This window comes from Myotis nattereri (assembly GCF_964212035.1).
Source record: "Myotis nattereri genome assembly, chromosome: 17".
Lineage (NCBI taxonomy): Eukaryota > Metazoa > Chordata > Mammalia > Chiroptera > Vespertilionidae > Myotis > Myotis nattereri.
The window spans coordinates 39,788,146-39,805,472 of NC_138092.1; the positions used below are offsets into that span (position 1 = coordinate 39,788,146).

At 47.9% G+C, this 17,327-nt stretch overlaps 1 protein-coding gene across 6 annotated transcripts in view; it reads right to left on the minus strand.

Moving 5' to 3' along the window:
* Positions 1 to 1,345: 1,345 nt before the first annotated feature.
* STAU2 (staufen double-stranded RNA binding protein 2) overlaps positions 1,346 to 17,327 on the minus strand; it is a 226,977-nt gene continuing 210,995 nt past the window's right edge. For all 6 annotated transcript variants that reach the window (XM_081111012.1, XM_081111015.1, XM_081111010.1 and 3 more), the window contains 2 exons: positions 3,615 to 3,703; positions 1,346 to 2,473 (listed from right to left, as the gene is read on the minus strand). In XM_081111012.1, the coding sequence (XP_080967138.1) occupies positions 2,380 to 2,473; positions 3,615 to 3,703 (183 nt within the window). In that variant the 3' untranslated portion in view covers positions 1,346 to 2,379. The remainder of the gene's footprint in view (positions 2,474 to 3,614; positions 3,704 to 17,327) is intronic.

The following is a 17,327-nucleotide window of genomic DNA, read 5'->3' on the forward strand; positions in this document are numbered from 1 at the left end:
ATTGGCCTCAGCACTGGGAAGGGACTACAAAGCCCCGTGCTGATGGAGAGACGCTGAAAGCAGACACTGTAATTGATAAAGGAGATAAGTCAATCTGTGTCCTGTAGAGAATAATGAGTCCCATCTTTCATCAAAAAGATCTCCCTGTGCCGAAGAAACGTTCTTTCAATAAATCTACTTAATGGTTTCCCCTCGAATGATATATGACATCGGCTTTGGAGCAGAGCATCCCAGCAGGTCCCTGTGAGGGACCCCGGCCACCCGTTCTTTGCATTGCTAATTCCGCCCAGAGAGGCCGGGGCTCCCGGAAGGGCTGCTGTTCCGGGACCTATGGGAAGGCCTTCCTGGGCTCTTCAAGCAGGTAGATGGGATGGAATCTGGAATAAATATCCTGTCCCTAAACTGGAGATCCTTTGCAAATGGACATTCCCTGCTCCCCCCTCCCCCTGCACCTCCCCCCCAACCCCGCCGTGTTCAGAGATCCATCAGCTCTAGGAATGACTCGTGTCACATAGCTCGAGTTAAATGCTTCGGAGTTAAATACTTGGGTTGCGAGAGCTGACTGGCGGCTGCTCCCTGCTCTCATCGCTCTCCCGCAGCCCTGTTCAGGCCGCGGTGGTGTTTGGACTGTGGGCTGCGGGAGGTGGTCTGTGTTTATTGCCTTTGGTAAATGGAGGATCCCCTTTAATGAGCCCACCTGAAATGCGCTGTCTACAGGCCTGCCCTCTCCCCGCCCCCTGCACCCTGAGGGCCTGTCCCCCAAGGGAATGAGTGAGGGCCCCCTGCGCCCCTTGCAAGGCGGCAGGACTTCCTGCTCCACCTGGCTTACCTTTGCGAACCCCAACTTTACAAACGTATGTAACCCAACCTATTTCCTCCCAGGGCACCGGCCCTCCCCAAACTGGCGGACTTCCCCACCTGGGAATCATTAAAAACACCCCGAGTGATTTCCTTATGTTGCTGTTTGTTTATCCTCCTGTCGCCCGTGAGTCAGCCGGATCATGATCTGCGGTGGTTCTGCTTGTGAAATCTTACATAATTATATTCCTATTGTCAGGTTGGGCCGAGCAGTTAGATGGAAGAGTGTTTTCTCATTTCACAACGCCTGCAGATCAATACGGAGAAAGCCTGAGCAATGAGGTGACGTGAGGGCCGGGCGCCGAGTCACCGGGAGGCGTTCTGCAGTTTCGCAGATACATGCAGCCGGTGACCGGTGACCGGGGCGCCCTGGGTGCCCAGGCTGAGCAGGGTGCCTGGGCCGGGTGGCGGCCTTTGGCACGGGTCTCGCTGGGGTGATTCTTAAAGAAACGAGAGCCAGCGAACGAAAGAACGACAGTAACCACACTTCACACAGAAACCAACCAAATTTTTACTGCATTTGCTACACGCTGGATCCCGACATGCTGGCCCCGAGCGTGGCTGGCTACAAGCTGGCTAGACTCCGACGGCCGCCCCTCAGGCTCGCCCCTCCCCGCCGGGGACAGCACCGATGCGGATCCTTCTCACTGTCCCAAGTCCAGAGGCAGTTATTAAAAACACTCTTGATGCAAACAGTGAGCGGCTACAGGACACGAATGGGGGTGGGCGCGGTGTCCGCCACAGGACGCGGAACCCAGAGAAATGGTGTGTCGAGGCAAGACGCCTCCCTGGTGGCTACGGGTATCACAGAGCTCAAAACCCACAAGTGAGCTGTTTTTTTGTTTTTAAATTCCTGGAGTCTATTGGAACTAGTTAATCCTAACGCGATTTCATAGTTTTAATTAAATATCCAACCCGATGTAAACCATGTTTGTTTGCATACATCTTGGAGTAGTGTGTGCGCCTTAAAGTTATTCACACGGGTATAGGATGAGGATGACAAAGACCTGCAGGGAAAGAGAAACTGCGTGACTCTATATGAAGACAACGACCATCACATTCCACAGCACGTCATCGGGAGACTGGTGAATCGTCAAGCATTATTTAAAACGAGAGAGAAGAGAACGGAACACAAGCGCCACGAGAGAACAATCGGAACAATGGAACCAAACCCAGTTTCCCTACCGATCATGGAGAAGCGTTCCCTCTGTTTCTAACACGGTTCACTCATGGCTATTTTAAGCCCCAGTAGCAGGATCGGATGTCTGCTGCCTCTGGACACATGAGTTATGATCCGATCTCAAGTTCCAAGGGAAATGCGCAAAGGTTTATTCCCCCGCCCCCACCCCCACCCCAGTTGAATAAACAGGACTACGTATATTATCTCGTGTGTTAGAATAGCGTTGTCTTCACATAAGACTCAAATAAGGGTATTAGTCATTCATTTCCTTGAACACAGACACCCTCATGCGTGCTGACAGGTTTATAAGGATGCGGTGGCCGCCGTGGTTCTGGGAGCTGTTAGATGACGGGCTTTGATTTCTTGCAGTCCTGAGCGATGGGGCCGGGGTGTGTCTGCTTACTGTCCGCCTTCTCTCCCAGATGCGGGCCTTGTCTGGAAGATTAATACATGAACAAGAGCTGAAGGGGCAGGGTTGCACAACTTCAGACATGTTTATTAGCAGATGGCACACGGGATGCAGAGGTCACCACCAAAGTGACATTTTAAAGTGAAACAACAATATTTATGTTCAGATAGTCTCCTGATGAGATCATGTGGAAACGGTTTTGATTAAATTAGCTTATAAATGGTTGCCAATCTATAGACAACTTAAAATGCCACGTCTGTGTACCAAATGTTTTCTTCTCACGCTCTCACCTTCTAAATATGAATGAGCAAAGGCTGGTTTGCGGGGGGGGGGGGGGGGGCGGGGGGAGGGTGTTGCTTTCTTAACAGTAGGATCCGCATATCTGGTTTTTATGTCGTGGGTTATCTGGCTTTTGTTTTTCATCCTAGAAACGTGATCTCCTGTGTGTGTTCTGAAACCTCACCTGCTGTTACTACTGCTCTCGAAGAGTTTGGATTCTGCTATGTAAATATAATTGCGTTCAATTTCTTTACTATAAAGTGGGTCTCTGGAGAGACCTAAAATCCGGTCTCAGATAAGAGCTTAAGCTCAATCGCATGAAAAAGCTCTGAGCTGGGTTTCAGACATACTTGCTATCACTGCATTTCTGCCTTGAACGCCCTGGGGAGCCACGCTTTTGTGGCAGCGTGTGCTTGTGCTTCGGACAGCAACGGGAAAGACACATGCTGCCAGGGCGAGGGTCGCCTCTCAGCGTCTTTTCCTTTTCTCTCTCTTGTGCCCACAACTTGGCAGGAATGTGAGTCAAACATTTTATCTCAGAAAATGGTTCAGCCAGAAAATGCGCAACAGTGTGAAGTGAACACAATTTTTTGGTTCGTTTTTGCCAGTCTCTACGGTCAACAAAACACATGAATATTTCCAACAAAGGCACTAAAATGCAGAAATAATAGCCTCTTAGCAGATTAAAACTTTCGCAGTCAGTCTGTAGGAAGTGAATGTGACCACATGTGCGGGTTCTTGTTTATTTACATTTACCCGTATTGTGAATAATTTTGTGAGATACAGATATTCGTGTCTTGAGTTTTTTGCCTTATCATGATCTGTGTTTTATTTTCTTGTACAGTGACAAAATTATAAATGTTAGAATACGACAGAAGGTTTACTCACTTTTCAAGAGAGCTTTTGTCAATATTCATTGTCCCTTCCATTGGATCCAGTCCTTGCTCAGAAAATTGTTTCAAGGCACTTAAAGCTGCCTAAAAATGAAAACAAACACACCAACTAACAAGGAGATCCATTCACGGATTTTAATGTCATAAACAGGCAATTGTAAAAGAAAGCTGACATATAAAGGCTATCATTTGCATTCGTCTAAATAAATGGTTTGTGGCATCGAGTAGCAATATTACATTTGAACGGCTGTAACGTATCTACTGTCAGAGCTTTGTTTCTGGTGAGGGGCAGGGGAGGTGGAGAGGGCAATCTCCGCAAGCCTCGGGCCTCATCCCTGGTCCATAGTTTTATAAAATCACAATGTTTTAGTTGCAAATGTAGAAACACCTCTATGCACGTAACATACTTTGAGGGTGACTCTGTACAATTTCTCCTCGCTTTACTGAAACTACACATTCTCTTCCTTCAGATGTGAGAACATCAGACTTGCCCAAACCTGGGTACCCTTTCCAAAATTAGCATGAAAGGTCTTGTTCCATTTTACAGACAGTGGGCCCCAACCAAGTCACAGAATGCGAGCCGAGAGAGGAGGGCGCTCGAGCAAACCGAGGGCATGGTGTGATGGTATATCCTGAATTTCCCCTCCTCCTGGGGCCCAGGGGAGGCAGGCCCGGCCGTGGCACAGCCTCCCAAGGTGCTGATAGGCCTGTGATGCGTGGGCCGCTGACGGGTGCTGACAGGCTGGTGGAGCCTCGCTGGATAGCTGGGAGGCACCAAAAATGCGATGCTGATAAGATCTACATAACTCGTTGACACTCTTGTGCATGTTCCAAACTGTTATTTCTTGGAATAAGAATTTGGTTCTTCTTCCCCTCCTCCGCACCGCCTCCCACCCCCACCCCACCCCCACCCCCGAGCCCCACCAGAAGGGCTGTGTTGAGTCTGAGAGAGGTGTGAGCAGCCAGGGGTGCCTGACTCTCAGACATCCTGCTGGGTCACACTTTGGTCATCTGTGTCTTCTCAACGGCCTCAGAAAAAGAGTTAACTCTTGCAACTGCCCCGCCTTTTATCTGCCAGGGGCCCCTGTTGGGTAGCTGATGAGTGCATGATCCCTTTGACACTTCTTTATGCCTAATATACTTTTTGGTTTTTAAGTTCATAGACTTTATTTTTTGAGAGCGGTTTTGGGTTTACAGAGGAATGGAGGAGGCTGCAGGGGTCCTCAAACTACGGCCCGCGGGCCACATGCGGCCCGCCGAAAACATTTATCCAGCCCACCGGGTGTTTTTGCCGCCGCTGCCTGTCGTGCTTAGCAGCCGACTCGTCCCGGGCCCGCAGTGCGCATGTGTGGAATGTCTGAGGGACAGTGAACTGGCCCCCTGTTTAAAAAGTTTGAGGACCTCTGGAGTACAGAGTTCCCGGATCCCCCTCCCCCACCCCAACACAATGTCAGCCATTACTAACAGCCTGCATTGGCACAGGACGGCTGTCACAAGAGATGAGACCATACTGATACATTATCATCAACTAAAGCCCACAGTTGACATTAGGGTTCTCTCTTTGTGCTGTACATTCTATGTGTTGTTTTTTTTTTTTTTTTAAAAATATATATATATTATTGATTTCAGAGAGGAAGGGAGGAGGATAGAAACATTAACGATGAGAGAGACTCATTAATTGGCTGCCTCCTGCATGCCCCCTACTGGGGATCGAGCACACAACCCAGGCATGTTCCCTGACTGGGAACGAAACCATGACCTCCTGGCTCATAGGTCAATGCTCAACCACCAAGCCACACTGCCTGGGCCATTCTATGGGTCTTGCCAAATGCATAATGTCATGTGCTCACCATTACATTACCATACAGAATGGTTTTGCCGCCCTAACAGTTTCCTACATTCCACCTGTTTATCCCTCCTCCTTATCCCCCCAGATCCATGGCAACCACAGATTTTATAACAGTCCCTATAGTTCCCTTTTCGAGAATGTCATACAGTTGGAATCATACAGTACATCATTTCGGATTAGCTTCTTTCCCTTAGTAATATGCATTTAAGGTTCTTCCATGTCTTTTCCTGGCTGGATACCGCATCTCTTTTTAATCACTGAATAATATTCCATTGTGTGGATGTACCACAGCTTATCCATTCATCTATTGAGAGACATCTCGATTGCTTCCAAGTTTTGGGTGCTTATGAATGAAGCTGCTATGAATAATCTGTGTGCAGATATTTGTGGAATGTACATAATTATTTTTTCTCCCTCCTCTCTTGGTCTTTCTTTCTATTTTTAAATCACAACTCCTATATCCAACCCAAATGTGCTTTTCTTTTAGTTTAGACTATTCTTCCTTTCAGGTCTCTGCCCTGGTCTCCCCAGCTCAGAGGTGCTGAGCTGAATGCCCAGGCAGATCTGCAGCCCTGCTGGGCACCCTGGGGCAGGGAGGGGCCAGCTCAGGCCCCCCGTTTTCACCATTATCTATCGCTTTGAACATGGAGTCCTCGGGGATGTGGGCACCCCACCCCACTACTCCTGACCTTGGTCCAAGCTCATACTGCACAGCAGCTGGCAAAGGCTGTGGTGGCAGGTAGGCACTAACCTCTGCTGGGTGGGAGCAGCGTGCCTATCTCATCGGGGCACTGGTATTGGTTGAACTGTGTCCACCCCCAGATTTATATGTTGAAGCCCTAACTGCCAGTACCTCAGAACGAGGCAGTGTTTGGAAATAGGGTCACTGCAGATGTGATCAATTAAGATGAAGTCACTCTAGGGCAGGGTGGGCCCCGATCTAATATGACCAAGGCCCCTATAAACACGGGAATTTGGACACAGACGCACACACAGCGAGAACACCATGTGAAGAGGAAGGCGGGGACTGGGGTGGTACGGCAGAAGCCAAGGAACGCCAAGGATTGCCCATAAACCACCGGAAGCTGGAGGGAGGCAGGCAAGAGATTCCCACTCTCTTGTCTCAGAAGGAACCAACCCTGCGACACGGTGACCTTGGACTTTCAGCCTCCAGAACTGTGAGACAATGAGCTTCTGTTGATGAGGCCACTCCGTGTGCAGTATGTTGTGACGGCGACTCTAACAAAACGAATACAGGCACATCATAATTCCTCTTTCAGGATAGCAGGGCCCCTTCCCCTCTCCGCTGCTTCATTTTATCCATTTATTATAAAAATGAGTTTTCCATCACAGAAAAATCATAATGTGTAGGCCAGCAAAATAAAACAGTGAAAATGGTCACAGTTCCCACCTGCCATTCGCAGCGTGGTGTCTGCCTTCCCATCCCCTGTCCCATCCCCTCTCCATAGGGACATACTAAAGGCTGGATTGCCTCTGAGCCTGTTGGGCAGCGGTTCTCAACCTGTGGGTCGCGACCCCTTTGGCGGTCGAACGACCCTTTCACAGGGGTCGCCTAAGACCATCCTGCATCTCAAATATTTACATGACGATTCATAACAGTAGCAACATTGCAGTTATGAAGTAGCCACGAAAATAATGTTATGGATGGGTCACAACATGAGGAACTGTATTTAAAGGGCCAGATGGTTGAGATCCACTGCTGTTGGGTGACCTGCCCTTTTCAGAGAATGTGAGCAGCTTTCCACAGCAACAGAAACGCCCATTCCCTATCGTCAGCCCTTCAGGCCACTCCCAAGTATTAGCATGACACCAAGCTTCCTAGCAGTCAAATCTCCGCGTACCGCCTCAATAATTTCCTTAGGACGAACTCCTAGAAACTGACTCTCTGCGCCAAGAGCACGCGCATTTTTGAAGACCCGGTCTCTCCGCCCTCAGAGAGGCCGAGGCCACACCAGCAGTGTGAGGGCGTCTGTTTCCCCAGGTGCTTCTGGAATCACCTCTCAGAACCACCGTGGACCACTGGAGGAAACCTGTGCTGTCATTTTACGGCCCTGCCTTCTTTTGAATTTGTCCATCCTGACCATTTACCTTATTGAGTAGACTTTTTAAAGATCTTTATTGTTGAAATTATTACATATCCCCCCCCCCCCCCAGGCTCTCCCCAGGCCTTCACCGCCTGTTGTCAGTGTCCATGGGTTATGCATCAATGCATACGAGTCCTTTGGTTTATCTCTTCCCGCCCACCCACCTTCCCACACCTTTCTTCTGAGATTCCTCAGTCTGTTCCAGGCTTCTATGTCTCTGGATCTATTTTATTCATCAGTTTATTGTGTCCATTAGATTCCACATGTGAGTGAGATCATGTGATACTTGTCTTTCTCTGACTGGCTGATTTTGCTCAGCATAATGCTCTCCAGGCTGTTGGAAATAGTAAGAGTTCTTTCCGTAGACTTAGTTTTGAGGGATGTTTCCTTCAAAAATTAAATTCACCCTCAAAAGACTTCGATGTGGACAATTCCCCTCCCCCAACAATGGAATCTGCAGAGATGTGACTCTCCTTGAGACCCCGTTAGCGGGCCTTGGAGTTCCTATCAGTCCTGAAATGCGGAGGTGGCTGGGCAGCTTCCCTGGACCACCATGCTGAGGACAGTCCTGTAGGTGTGGGCATTTTTTAAAATATATATTTTATTGATTTTTTACAGAGAGGAAGGGAGAGGGATAGAGAGCTAGAAACATCGATCAGCTGCCTCCTGCACGCCCCCTACTGGGGATGTGCCCGCAACCCAGGTACATGCCCTTGACCGGAATCAAACCTGGGACCCTTCAGTCCGCCGGCCGACGCTCTCTCCACTGAGCCGAACCGGCCAGGGCGGTGTGGGCATTCTTGTGAGCTGGTTACATGAACCTTAGCTCTGGAGTCCCACCGCGCGCACACGTGTCCGCAGTGAAGAGCCAGGCCTCTCGGTGCTGAGCTCCAAAGACCAATCCGTGCCTGACCTCTACAGAGAGCACACTCCATGGCGCGGCCGAATGGACGCGGGGCTCTCTCTAGAGTCCACAGCTTTGAACAAAGGAGCAACTATTTTGTTCTGACCCATTAATACGTGAACTGCTGGCAGGAAGGCAGATTTGTATCCATTTCTTCCCAGATGGATTGTTACAGAAGGCGACACCGTGCCCGGAAAGGGAAACTGCAGTGTGGTACTGCTTAACCAGACCCTGGGGTGCCCGGGGCGGCTCAGTCCTGTTCTCTTCCCAACAGGGCCCAAGCGACAACTGAAACCAAATTTTGGAAGACTTGGCTCCCAGGGTCGCCTGAATACCAGGAACCAAATTTCTTGCGCTTCACCGAGCCCAAGACCCGGGGTCCCCCGCTCTCCCCACCCCAAGAAGAGATGCGCACAGGAGATAAAGGCCAGCTCTCAGGCAGGGAGCACGTTCAATGGTTCAGATCTTGCAAAACCTCCTGCGTGATTTTATCAGCATGGCAGGCAGGTCCCCGGGCCCCGTCGGAATGCCTGTCACCCCGCAAAGAATGTCCTTCAGGCCGGACGGGCGGCGTTCTCTTTCACGCGGTGCCACGGATGGATTTTCTGAATTCCTGCCCAGCTGCTTCCCTGCACAGGTATGCTTCGAGGTTTCCAAATAACATTCTCTTATCTGTCTGATGAGATAATGCAACCCACCTCTTATTGATAACCCTGACTACAATCGCTTATAACTATGAGAAGACTTCTCGTTAATTTATAAAAGGCCAGGAAGGCCATTTATCTATCTTCTCTGTAAACAGTCGGTGCTGCCATTTCATGAGCGTGAGAGCATGATGCTCCGCCACCGCCGTGAGACCCGGCGCTGTACCTGGTGAGCTCAGATGTTAGCACAGCCCAGCCAGGTTCGGTCAGCCTACCCATCAGGAATTCAAGGTCACACAGCTAGTCAGGGGCAGAGCAGAGCTTGGAACCCAGCCCGCATTCTTGATCATCACCTCACTTTATTCCATCCAAACCGAAGCGCGGCTCACAGTCACCTGCCCAATGTCAGCGCAGCTCCTTTCCCCGTCACGACTGCAAAGTGGCTCTTCCTCCACCTCCTCCGTGCTCCGTCTATTAGTCATTCCCCACAACAGCTACTGGAGCTGAGCTCATGCAATTATCTCCCTTTTCTAGAAAAGGGATTTATTATTTTGCGGGATGACATGGTCAGTTCCCAGCCTCCAGCCTTGGTGCAGACCCTGGGTTGACCTCAGGGGCTTAGTTCAGCCCTTCGATAACACTTGCAGTTTTGGCTACAACGAAATTGTTACAGTAATTATTTTGTCACTAGAACTACCCAAGGACATGATTCACCATTTCTTAACCTCCCGAGGGTACCCAGTGTCTCCTGGGCTCCCTTGACTAGCCTCCTCCCTCTATTGTTCTAGGAAGAGTTTTCATCTCGCATGTCCTGGGGTTGCTGGCAGGAGGGAGACGGGAGCTCCAGAGTGTGGCGGGGGCTGCGGGGTGCAGGGTGCACAGCGAGCGCAGGTGCTGGGTGTGCAAAGGTGAAATGGACAGTGAAGGCGGGTAATGAGTGTGGCTGTGATTGAAAGCGAGCGAGAAGCCCTGGGTGTTTAGGCGAGGGGAGCGGGGCTGAGGCTGCCCACCAGGTGCCTCCTCTCACAGGGAGGTTCTAACAGCCCCCTCCCCTTCTCCCCTTGTCACAGCGCCATCCTCACCCCCAACTCACCCTCCACACTTTCCCAGAAAAGACCCCTTACAGGTTAAACACTTCCATGGGGTGAGCTGGGTCACTTTCCGATGCCCACCGTAGGATCACGTGGTGACACTTGAAATAGCCACTTCCCATTTCGCAGGACCCAGCACCAGCCATGTCAAGGAACAATGTACAATGGAGTGGCTACGGAACAAACACCAGCGTTTAACAGTCCCCAGAAACGTTTCCCTCTGTGCTTCCACATCTGCCCAGAAGACGGTAAAATTAGCCAAATCCCCGAGTTTAAATGAACTGAATACACTGTTACCTGCTAGAAGCCAGGTGCTTAAAAACAAAGAAGAAAGACCATCTTGCAAATATGCTACCTAATATTAAGGGAGGACACGCTGTGAGGGGAAAATCAGCCGGCCCCCCTCTGGGGAACCACACATGGAGCCTGGTTGAGGAACAAGTGCACCGTCTCCCACTGGAGGGGAAACAGATAACAAGGTCCTGCCCGCAGCTCCCGCTCCGGCCGGGACGGTCTGCTGGACGGTCAGTGTGGAGGCATCTGGGAGTCGTGGGAAGGAGGTAACTCTGGGCTCCTTAATGAGGAACATCCTGAGTGATGCTGAAACCCGTGTGTGACTTCCCACACACTGTGCATTCGAGAATTTCAAAGATACACTAACACAAGTACCCAGAAACTTCCAGGCGGCGGTGGCCATAAACAAATAGACAGCTAATGATTTCATTTCCAAGGCCAGAAGACGTTTTCCTACCAAATCCAAACAAACTCGCTGAGCATCCACTCGAATGTTACCACAGCCTGGCCACCGGAACCGTGGACTTCAGCTCGGTGACAATTTACATTTTGTGGGATTTAAACAACAACAACAAAAAAAGGTATCTTTAAAGCAACACATGCAGCTTCATTTAAGAGGAGAAAAATGAACGTATTTTAAAGAAATGGATAGTTCCTTTCTTTTCTTCCTTTTCAGCAAAACCTTTGTATATACACGTGTGTGTGTGTGTGTGTGTGTGTGTGTGTGTCCCATAGGGGAGAGCGTCTGCATAGATACACAGAAGTATTTTTGTCCCCCAAAACATTTTACAACTGTTTTGTGAGTAAAGCCCCACAGGTTGTAGAACAGATGTCGCCACCATTTCATGCATCACTTGTTTTGCGCGTAGTTATAGCAATGCCAGAAATACAACGCCAATGAGATACTTTCCATGCCTGCTGGTTGGTTTTGGTTCCCAAGTGTCCCAGGGTGCGTGTGTGTGTGTGTGTGTGTGTGTGTGTGTGTGTGTCCACAAAATGGAGATGAGTCTTTCCAGCCGTTTATGTAATTTCTAACTTTCCTCTTAAAAATATACCTACATTTTTAAATATAAAAAAAATTTTTTTTTTAAAAAAAGAATGAATCGTTGGTAATGGCAGGGTAGCAGGATTAAGTCATTCTTTGAGAGATGACAATGGTCCTCATTAGCAAAATGTGAATTTAAACTCACCCCCTAATGACACACAGAATTTTGGAGTCTTTGAACACGATGCCCAATGGATCCTTTTATTTCCTGTTTTTCCATTTCACACTTTCCCCACCGATTTCATAGCCTAAATCCCAGAAACAGGCTGTTCCCATTAAAGTCAATGGTAACCACACGTCTGAATGTGGCCTTCGTTCTTTTTTTCTTTTTCTTTTTAAGATTTTAAAATTGATTTTTAGAGAGAGAGGGAAGAGGGAGGGAGAGAGAGAAACATCAATGAGAAAGTGGAACATCCATCAGCTGCCTCCCGCACACCCCCTACTGGGGATTGAGCCTGCAACCTGGGCCTGGGCCCTGGCAGGGAATCGTGGGTCAATGCTCAACCACTGACCCACACCGGCCGGCCAAGAACAGGAATTTTGACTCTAGAATGTGGGGAATTAGTACAAAATTGGGCACGTGAGCTACGGATTTGGCCATCACCTTTATTCCTCAGTCAGGCTCTTAAGCTGGGTAATCCATGTAGCTGTCAGCCTTGACAATAAAAGAGTCGAATTTACCGCAGGATTAACTGTGGGAAGAAATATTTCCAGTGTGTTCAGAACAAATTCGAGCAGCGGCCTCCACACTGCCCTGTCTTCCTCTAACCACAAGCTTTCTGCTTTACCAACGTCTTTCCTTTTTAAGTTCCTGTGTTGCCCTCTAATTACTTTTGATTCAACAGAAATTCCCCTTTGTAATGGCATTTACAGGATGGCATTGATACAAAGCAAGCATGCCTGCAGCTGGCAAGACAATGCCCCCAGGAGTGTCCGCGTGCTAGTCCCCAGCATCAAAACAGGCTACCTCACTCGGCAACAGTGACTCTGCAGATGGGACTGAGGTATGCGCGTGGAGATGGAGAGATTATGCTGGATTATCCGGGTGGGTTCAATCTAATCACTCCTGAAAATCAGAGAGGCTTTCCTGGCTTTGGTCAGAAAAATGTGGCCGAGGGAAAAAAATGGCCAAAGAAATGCAAGGTGGTTAGTTTTGAAGATGGGGGAAGGGAAACATAAGCCATGGAATGTCCGTGCCTCTAGGAGCTGGGCAAGGCAAGATCAATTTGCTCCCAGATCCTCCCACCCCCAAAGAACGGCTGTTACCTTGCTTTTAGCCCAGGGAGACTCCTCCCGGTCTGACTTCCGACCTATAGAACTCTGAGATAATACATTAGTGTTGTGTTATAGCAGCAAGATAAAACTAATACACTCTCCCTGTCATCCGGACAAGGAAGGGGAAGGGGCATGGCATCTGGAGTGTGGTCAGGCCTAGATTAAAGTGCCCACTGGACTGCAGACCAGCTGCGTGTCTTCATGCAAGTTCCTGTAACTCCCTGAGCCTCCTTCTCATCACCTGTAAACTGGAGACTTACACCACTTAACTGCACTGGATTGTCCAAAGGGTTAATGCCTGGCTCATACAATGGTGTTTAATAAACAAGAGCTTTTATATATATATATAATTTCAGAGAAGGGAGAAGGAGAGAGAGATAGAAACATCAATGATAAGAGAGAATCATGGATCGGCTGCTCCCTACACGCCCCCTACTGGGGATGGAGCCCACAACCCGGCATATGCCCTGACCAGGAATCCAACTGTGACCTCCTGGTTCATAGGTTGATGCTCAACCACTGAGCCAATACATGAGGGCTTTAGTCCACATATTTCTCTGTTGAGCCCAACATCCCACTGCAGGCGTCGCCAAAGCCTCTCTCCATCGAGGTTCTCTCTCCTCCTCTCACACCCCCACCCGCGGGCTCTGTATTCAATATGCCATGGGATACACAGGGCTGGGTTGTATGCAGCCATGTGAGAAGCTCTCCTGCCCCACGATTTACCTCCCAGGAATACAGCGGATAGTTACTGTCTCATCAAAACAGAAATCCTTGGGACTTTGGCTTCTGTCACCTTTGAGTTTGGCCACCAATGCTTCACCTGCCCGCTCTGGTCCTCCATTCAAGGATGCACCACCTTGAAAGTCTTGGGCAAAGCCCCTGTTGTGGGGTCCTCCCGAGTGGGGGTTCCCAGGCACCTCCTGTGTAGACCTCACAGACTCCACTTCTCCCCCGGGAAATGGAACTCTCATTCCATCAGTTGCTCAGGCAAAAATCCCTAGTAATCAACCTCGCTCACTTCTTTTCTCTCTCACCTCCCACGTCAAGCCATTAGTGAGGTCTGTTGTTTCTTCTTTGAAAGGCATCCAGAACCTAACTACTAACCACCTGCTCTGCGGCCTTCCTGGCCCAAGTTACTGTTATTTCTCAGCAAGACTCACGCCATAGCTTCCCAACTCATCAACCTGTGGCTGCCCCTGCCCCCGTACAGCCTCTCCTCTGAATACACCCGGAGATGGTGTGGGAGGGAAGGACGGGTCCCAGACCTGCTCTAAACCCTCCACTGGCTTCTCACTGGTGTTAGAACAGAACCCCAATTTCTGACTTGGGCCCTGGAGGCCTTTGTGACCCCATCCCGTCTACAGCTCCAGTCTCACCATCTTCCCATCCCCCCATGCCTCTTTGCTCTTTGAAGTCCCCGACTCATTCCTGTCTCAGGGACTTTCATACGCTTTTCCTAGAACTCGGACTCTTCTCCGAGTTCTTCTCGCGGCTGGCCTTTGCTTCATCCAGATGTCACCCCTTGCCACCCCCACTGGACTTAAAGAAACTGCACCACCCACTCTTGGCCTGACATCTCACAGCTCCTCACACTGCCTAAGTTTTAGCAATACTACCCCTAACATTTTATTATATATTTATCCATTTACAAGTTTATTGTCCATGTGGCCCAAAAGAATGTGAGTTCCATGAGGGCAGAGCTTTGTCTGTTTTGTTTATTGCTAAATACACAGCACCCAGAGTAACACAGGCTTAATAAATACTTACTGATGGAATGACTAAACAAATTTAATGAATGATTAAAAACAGCAATCATTTTCAAGAATATCTAGCTACCTCTGAGTTTTATTCATTCTCAGAAATTCCTATGGAAATTAGGGAGATCATTTTCACCATTCACTGAAACCTAGAAGTAACCATTCACTTAATGATTACAGACCAATTATTGAGCTGGAGAAAGTAACTGCTAAATGTTTTTTCAAATGAAGGAAGTTAAATGGCATGGTAGGTTTCCAATGTGGGTGTTCTCATGTGTTGTAAATTTAATTCATGCCAATTACAGTATTACAACTTTGGAAGCAATTTCATTGGAATCAACTTTAATTTTTTTCTAGAAAGTCTTAATATTTTCAAACTAACAGAAATGAAAAGTCACTGTAGAATTCAAGATGTGAGCTATCTTCTTTTGCTCATTATAACAGAAAGAGAAGCACATCACTAGTAATATATATCACACTTCATTTGGTAATTTTTAGAAACTCCATTGAAAGTAATTTTTTAAATCTATAGTTAAATAACCACCTCAAAAAAAAAAAATCCCAAAACCCTGGTATCCTGATTTCTTAAGAACATCTTTATTAAGACAATATAATCCAAGAAAGACAATTATTTTGTTTAAATAATTATGATCACAAATGGTCCCCTTCTCATATCTCCAGCCCCAAATCAGAATTATTTAGTATACTTTTGGGGATATGCTTTGGGTCTGCCAAATACTTAAGTAAAAATTTCTCCTAAGCTGTTTCAAGAAATGGCTCATGTTCTAAGACAGTTAACACATTCTAAAGTATCCAAACATAGGGTTGTTGTATTTTCCTAATTGCTTGACTGCAGATGAAGATGGAAATTATAAGAATTCACAGGACGGTCAGTGATGGAACCCTAATCCGTCTTAAGCTGTAACATGACAACTGGCAGTTCCCAACATGTATTATGAGACAGAGAATTCTTTTTTTGCCTCCGGGTACATTCCCTTTCAAAAGCAGATTTTCTTCTTTTTCTTTCTGAAGATATCGTGTTAAACTCCATTCTTACTGGTTAATCTTTTAAGGGGCAAGATAGATAGGAGAGAGAATCTGTGATGGCTTTATAAATTTGGGGCAAATTGCAACATGAGGCAATTTCAAATCAAAACCTGAACTTGGGAAAGGGACATTATACCAACCAGCAGCATTCTTTAGAAATGCCTGACATTCAATTGGGTGGAATTATATATTGAAATAGATTGTAGGCATATCGCAAATGCTTTCCCTCTAGCATCTGGTGCTATCAAAGCCCAGGAGGGGGAGTGGGTGACCGTGCCAGAACTTAAAGGCTGCCTTTTGGATAAATATGTGGAAAGGACATGAATTAAGTTATCAAAAGGCCAGAAGGATTTGCTGAAAGAGGGGCAGGTGCTAAAAGCAATAAGCTCTTTAGAATTGGATAGCATGTCACTATAGTCCTTTGTATAGCTGGTACTGTTAGCCAAATAATGGTAACTAATATTTCAAAAGAGAAAAATTAACGAATGAGTACACACACAAAAAGTAAGAAGGCAATACCCTGATCAGTAAAAATAAGTGGTATTTATGGTATCTGGGATGCAATGTGGGATGAGGGACCTCCTCCAGGAAGCCTTCCTATATCTGGAAGGGAGTAGGGACTTGTGATTTCTGTGTGTTAGTCAAGGTAAGTGAATCACTAAACAAATACCCCAGAATCTCAATGCTCATGGAAAGCTCAACCGCATGTTCCTGGGCAGTGGTCCCTGGTCAATCAGGGACCCAGACCCCTTCCATCTTGTGACTCTGTCCTCCTCTAGGTCGGCATTATGGTCCTCTCCATTCAGCCAGTGGATGGGAAAATGAAATGGAAGATAGTGTGTGGGAGGAGTTTATGAATAAGGACTAGAAGCCTTCATACTCTACTGACATGCCTACACCCAGTGACAAGGCTACACCTAACTCCATGACCGCTCCCTGCCCCCCACCAACTCCAGGTTGGGTAACCAAGTCTGGCTGTGAGCTGAGAAAAAGAGGGCGCAGGTGGGGGGTGACTCATTAGTTTCTACCACAAGTGGCACCGTGTCATTGCACTCACTTGCTAAGGCATCTGCACATCTGTCTCCCCACACTAAACTGTGAGTCCCCAGAACAGAGCAGGCCGAACCTTATTTGTATTGGTAACTGTAGCGCCTATAGCATTCTCATAGTGTCTTCATGCAAGATGCCTTCACAGGACAGTTCTCATGCCCGTTGCACCTGGTGGGGGAGGGAGAGGCTGGGTTCCTAAAAGACAAAGTGTGTTCAGCGGTTAGAGCGCTGGCTGTGCACTGAAGGGTTGCAGGTGCGATCCCGGGCCCCTGTTGGGGCATGTGCAGGAGGCCCGACATCTCACAAATGTTTCTCTCTTTCTCTCCCTCCATCCCTCCCTTCCACTCTCTCTCTCTCTAAAATAATAATAATAATAATAATAATAATAATAATAATAAATCAATGGAAAAAATGTCCTTGGGTGTGGATTGAGAAAACAAAATAAAAAGAACCAAATCTTTATTAAGGTCAAACCAACTTCCTTATCCACTGAGAAAGAAGTCAGAAGTTATAGGGGAATAACTAGGAGTATAGGACTTTATAAAAATCTAGAACCTTGTTCTTTCTGAGCCCATTTGGTTTCACTCAAAGCAGGAAGAGCCTGTGAGAATATCAGAGACAATAAAGACAGGGGTTTCTGTGGA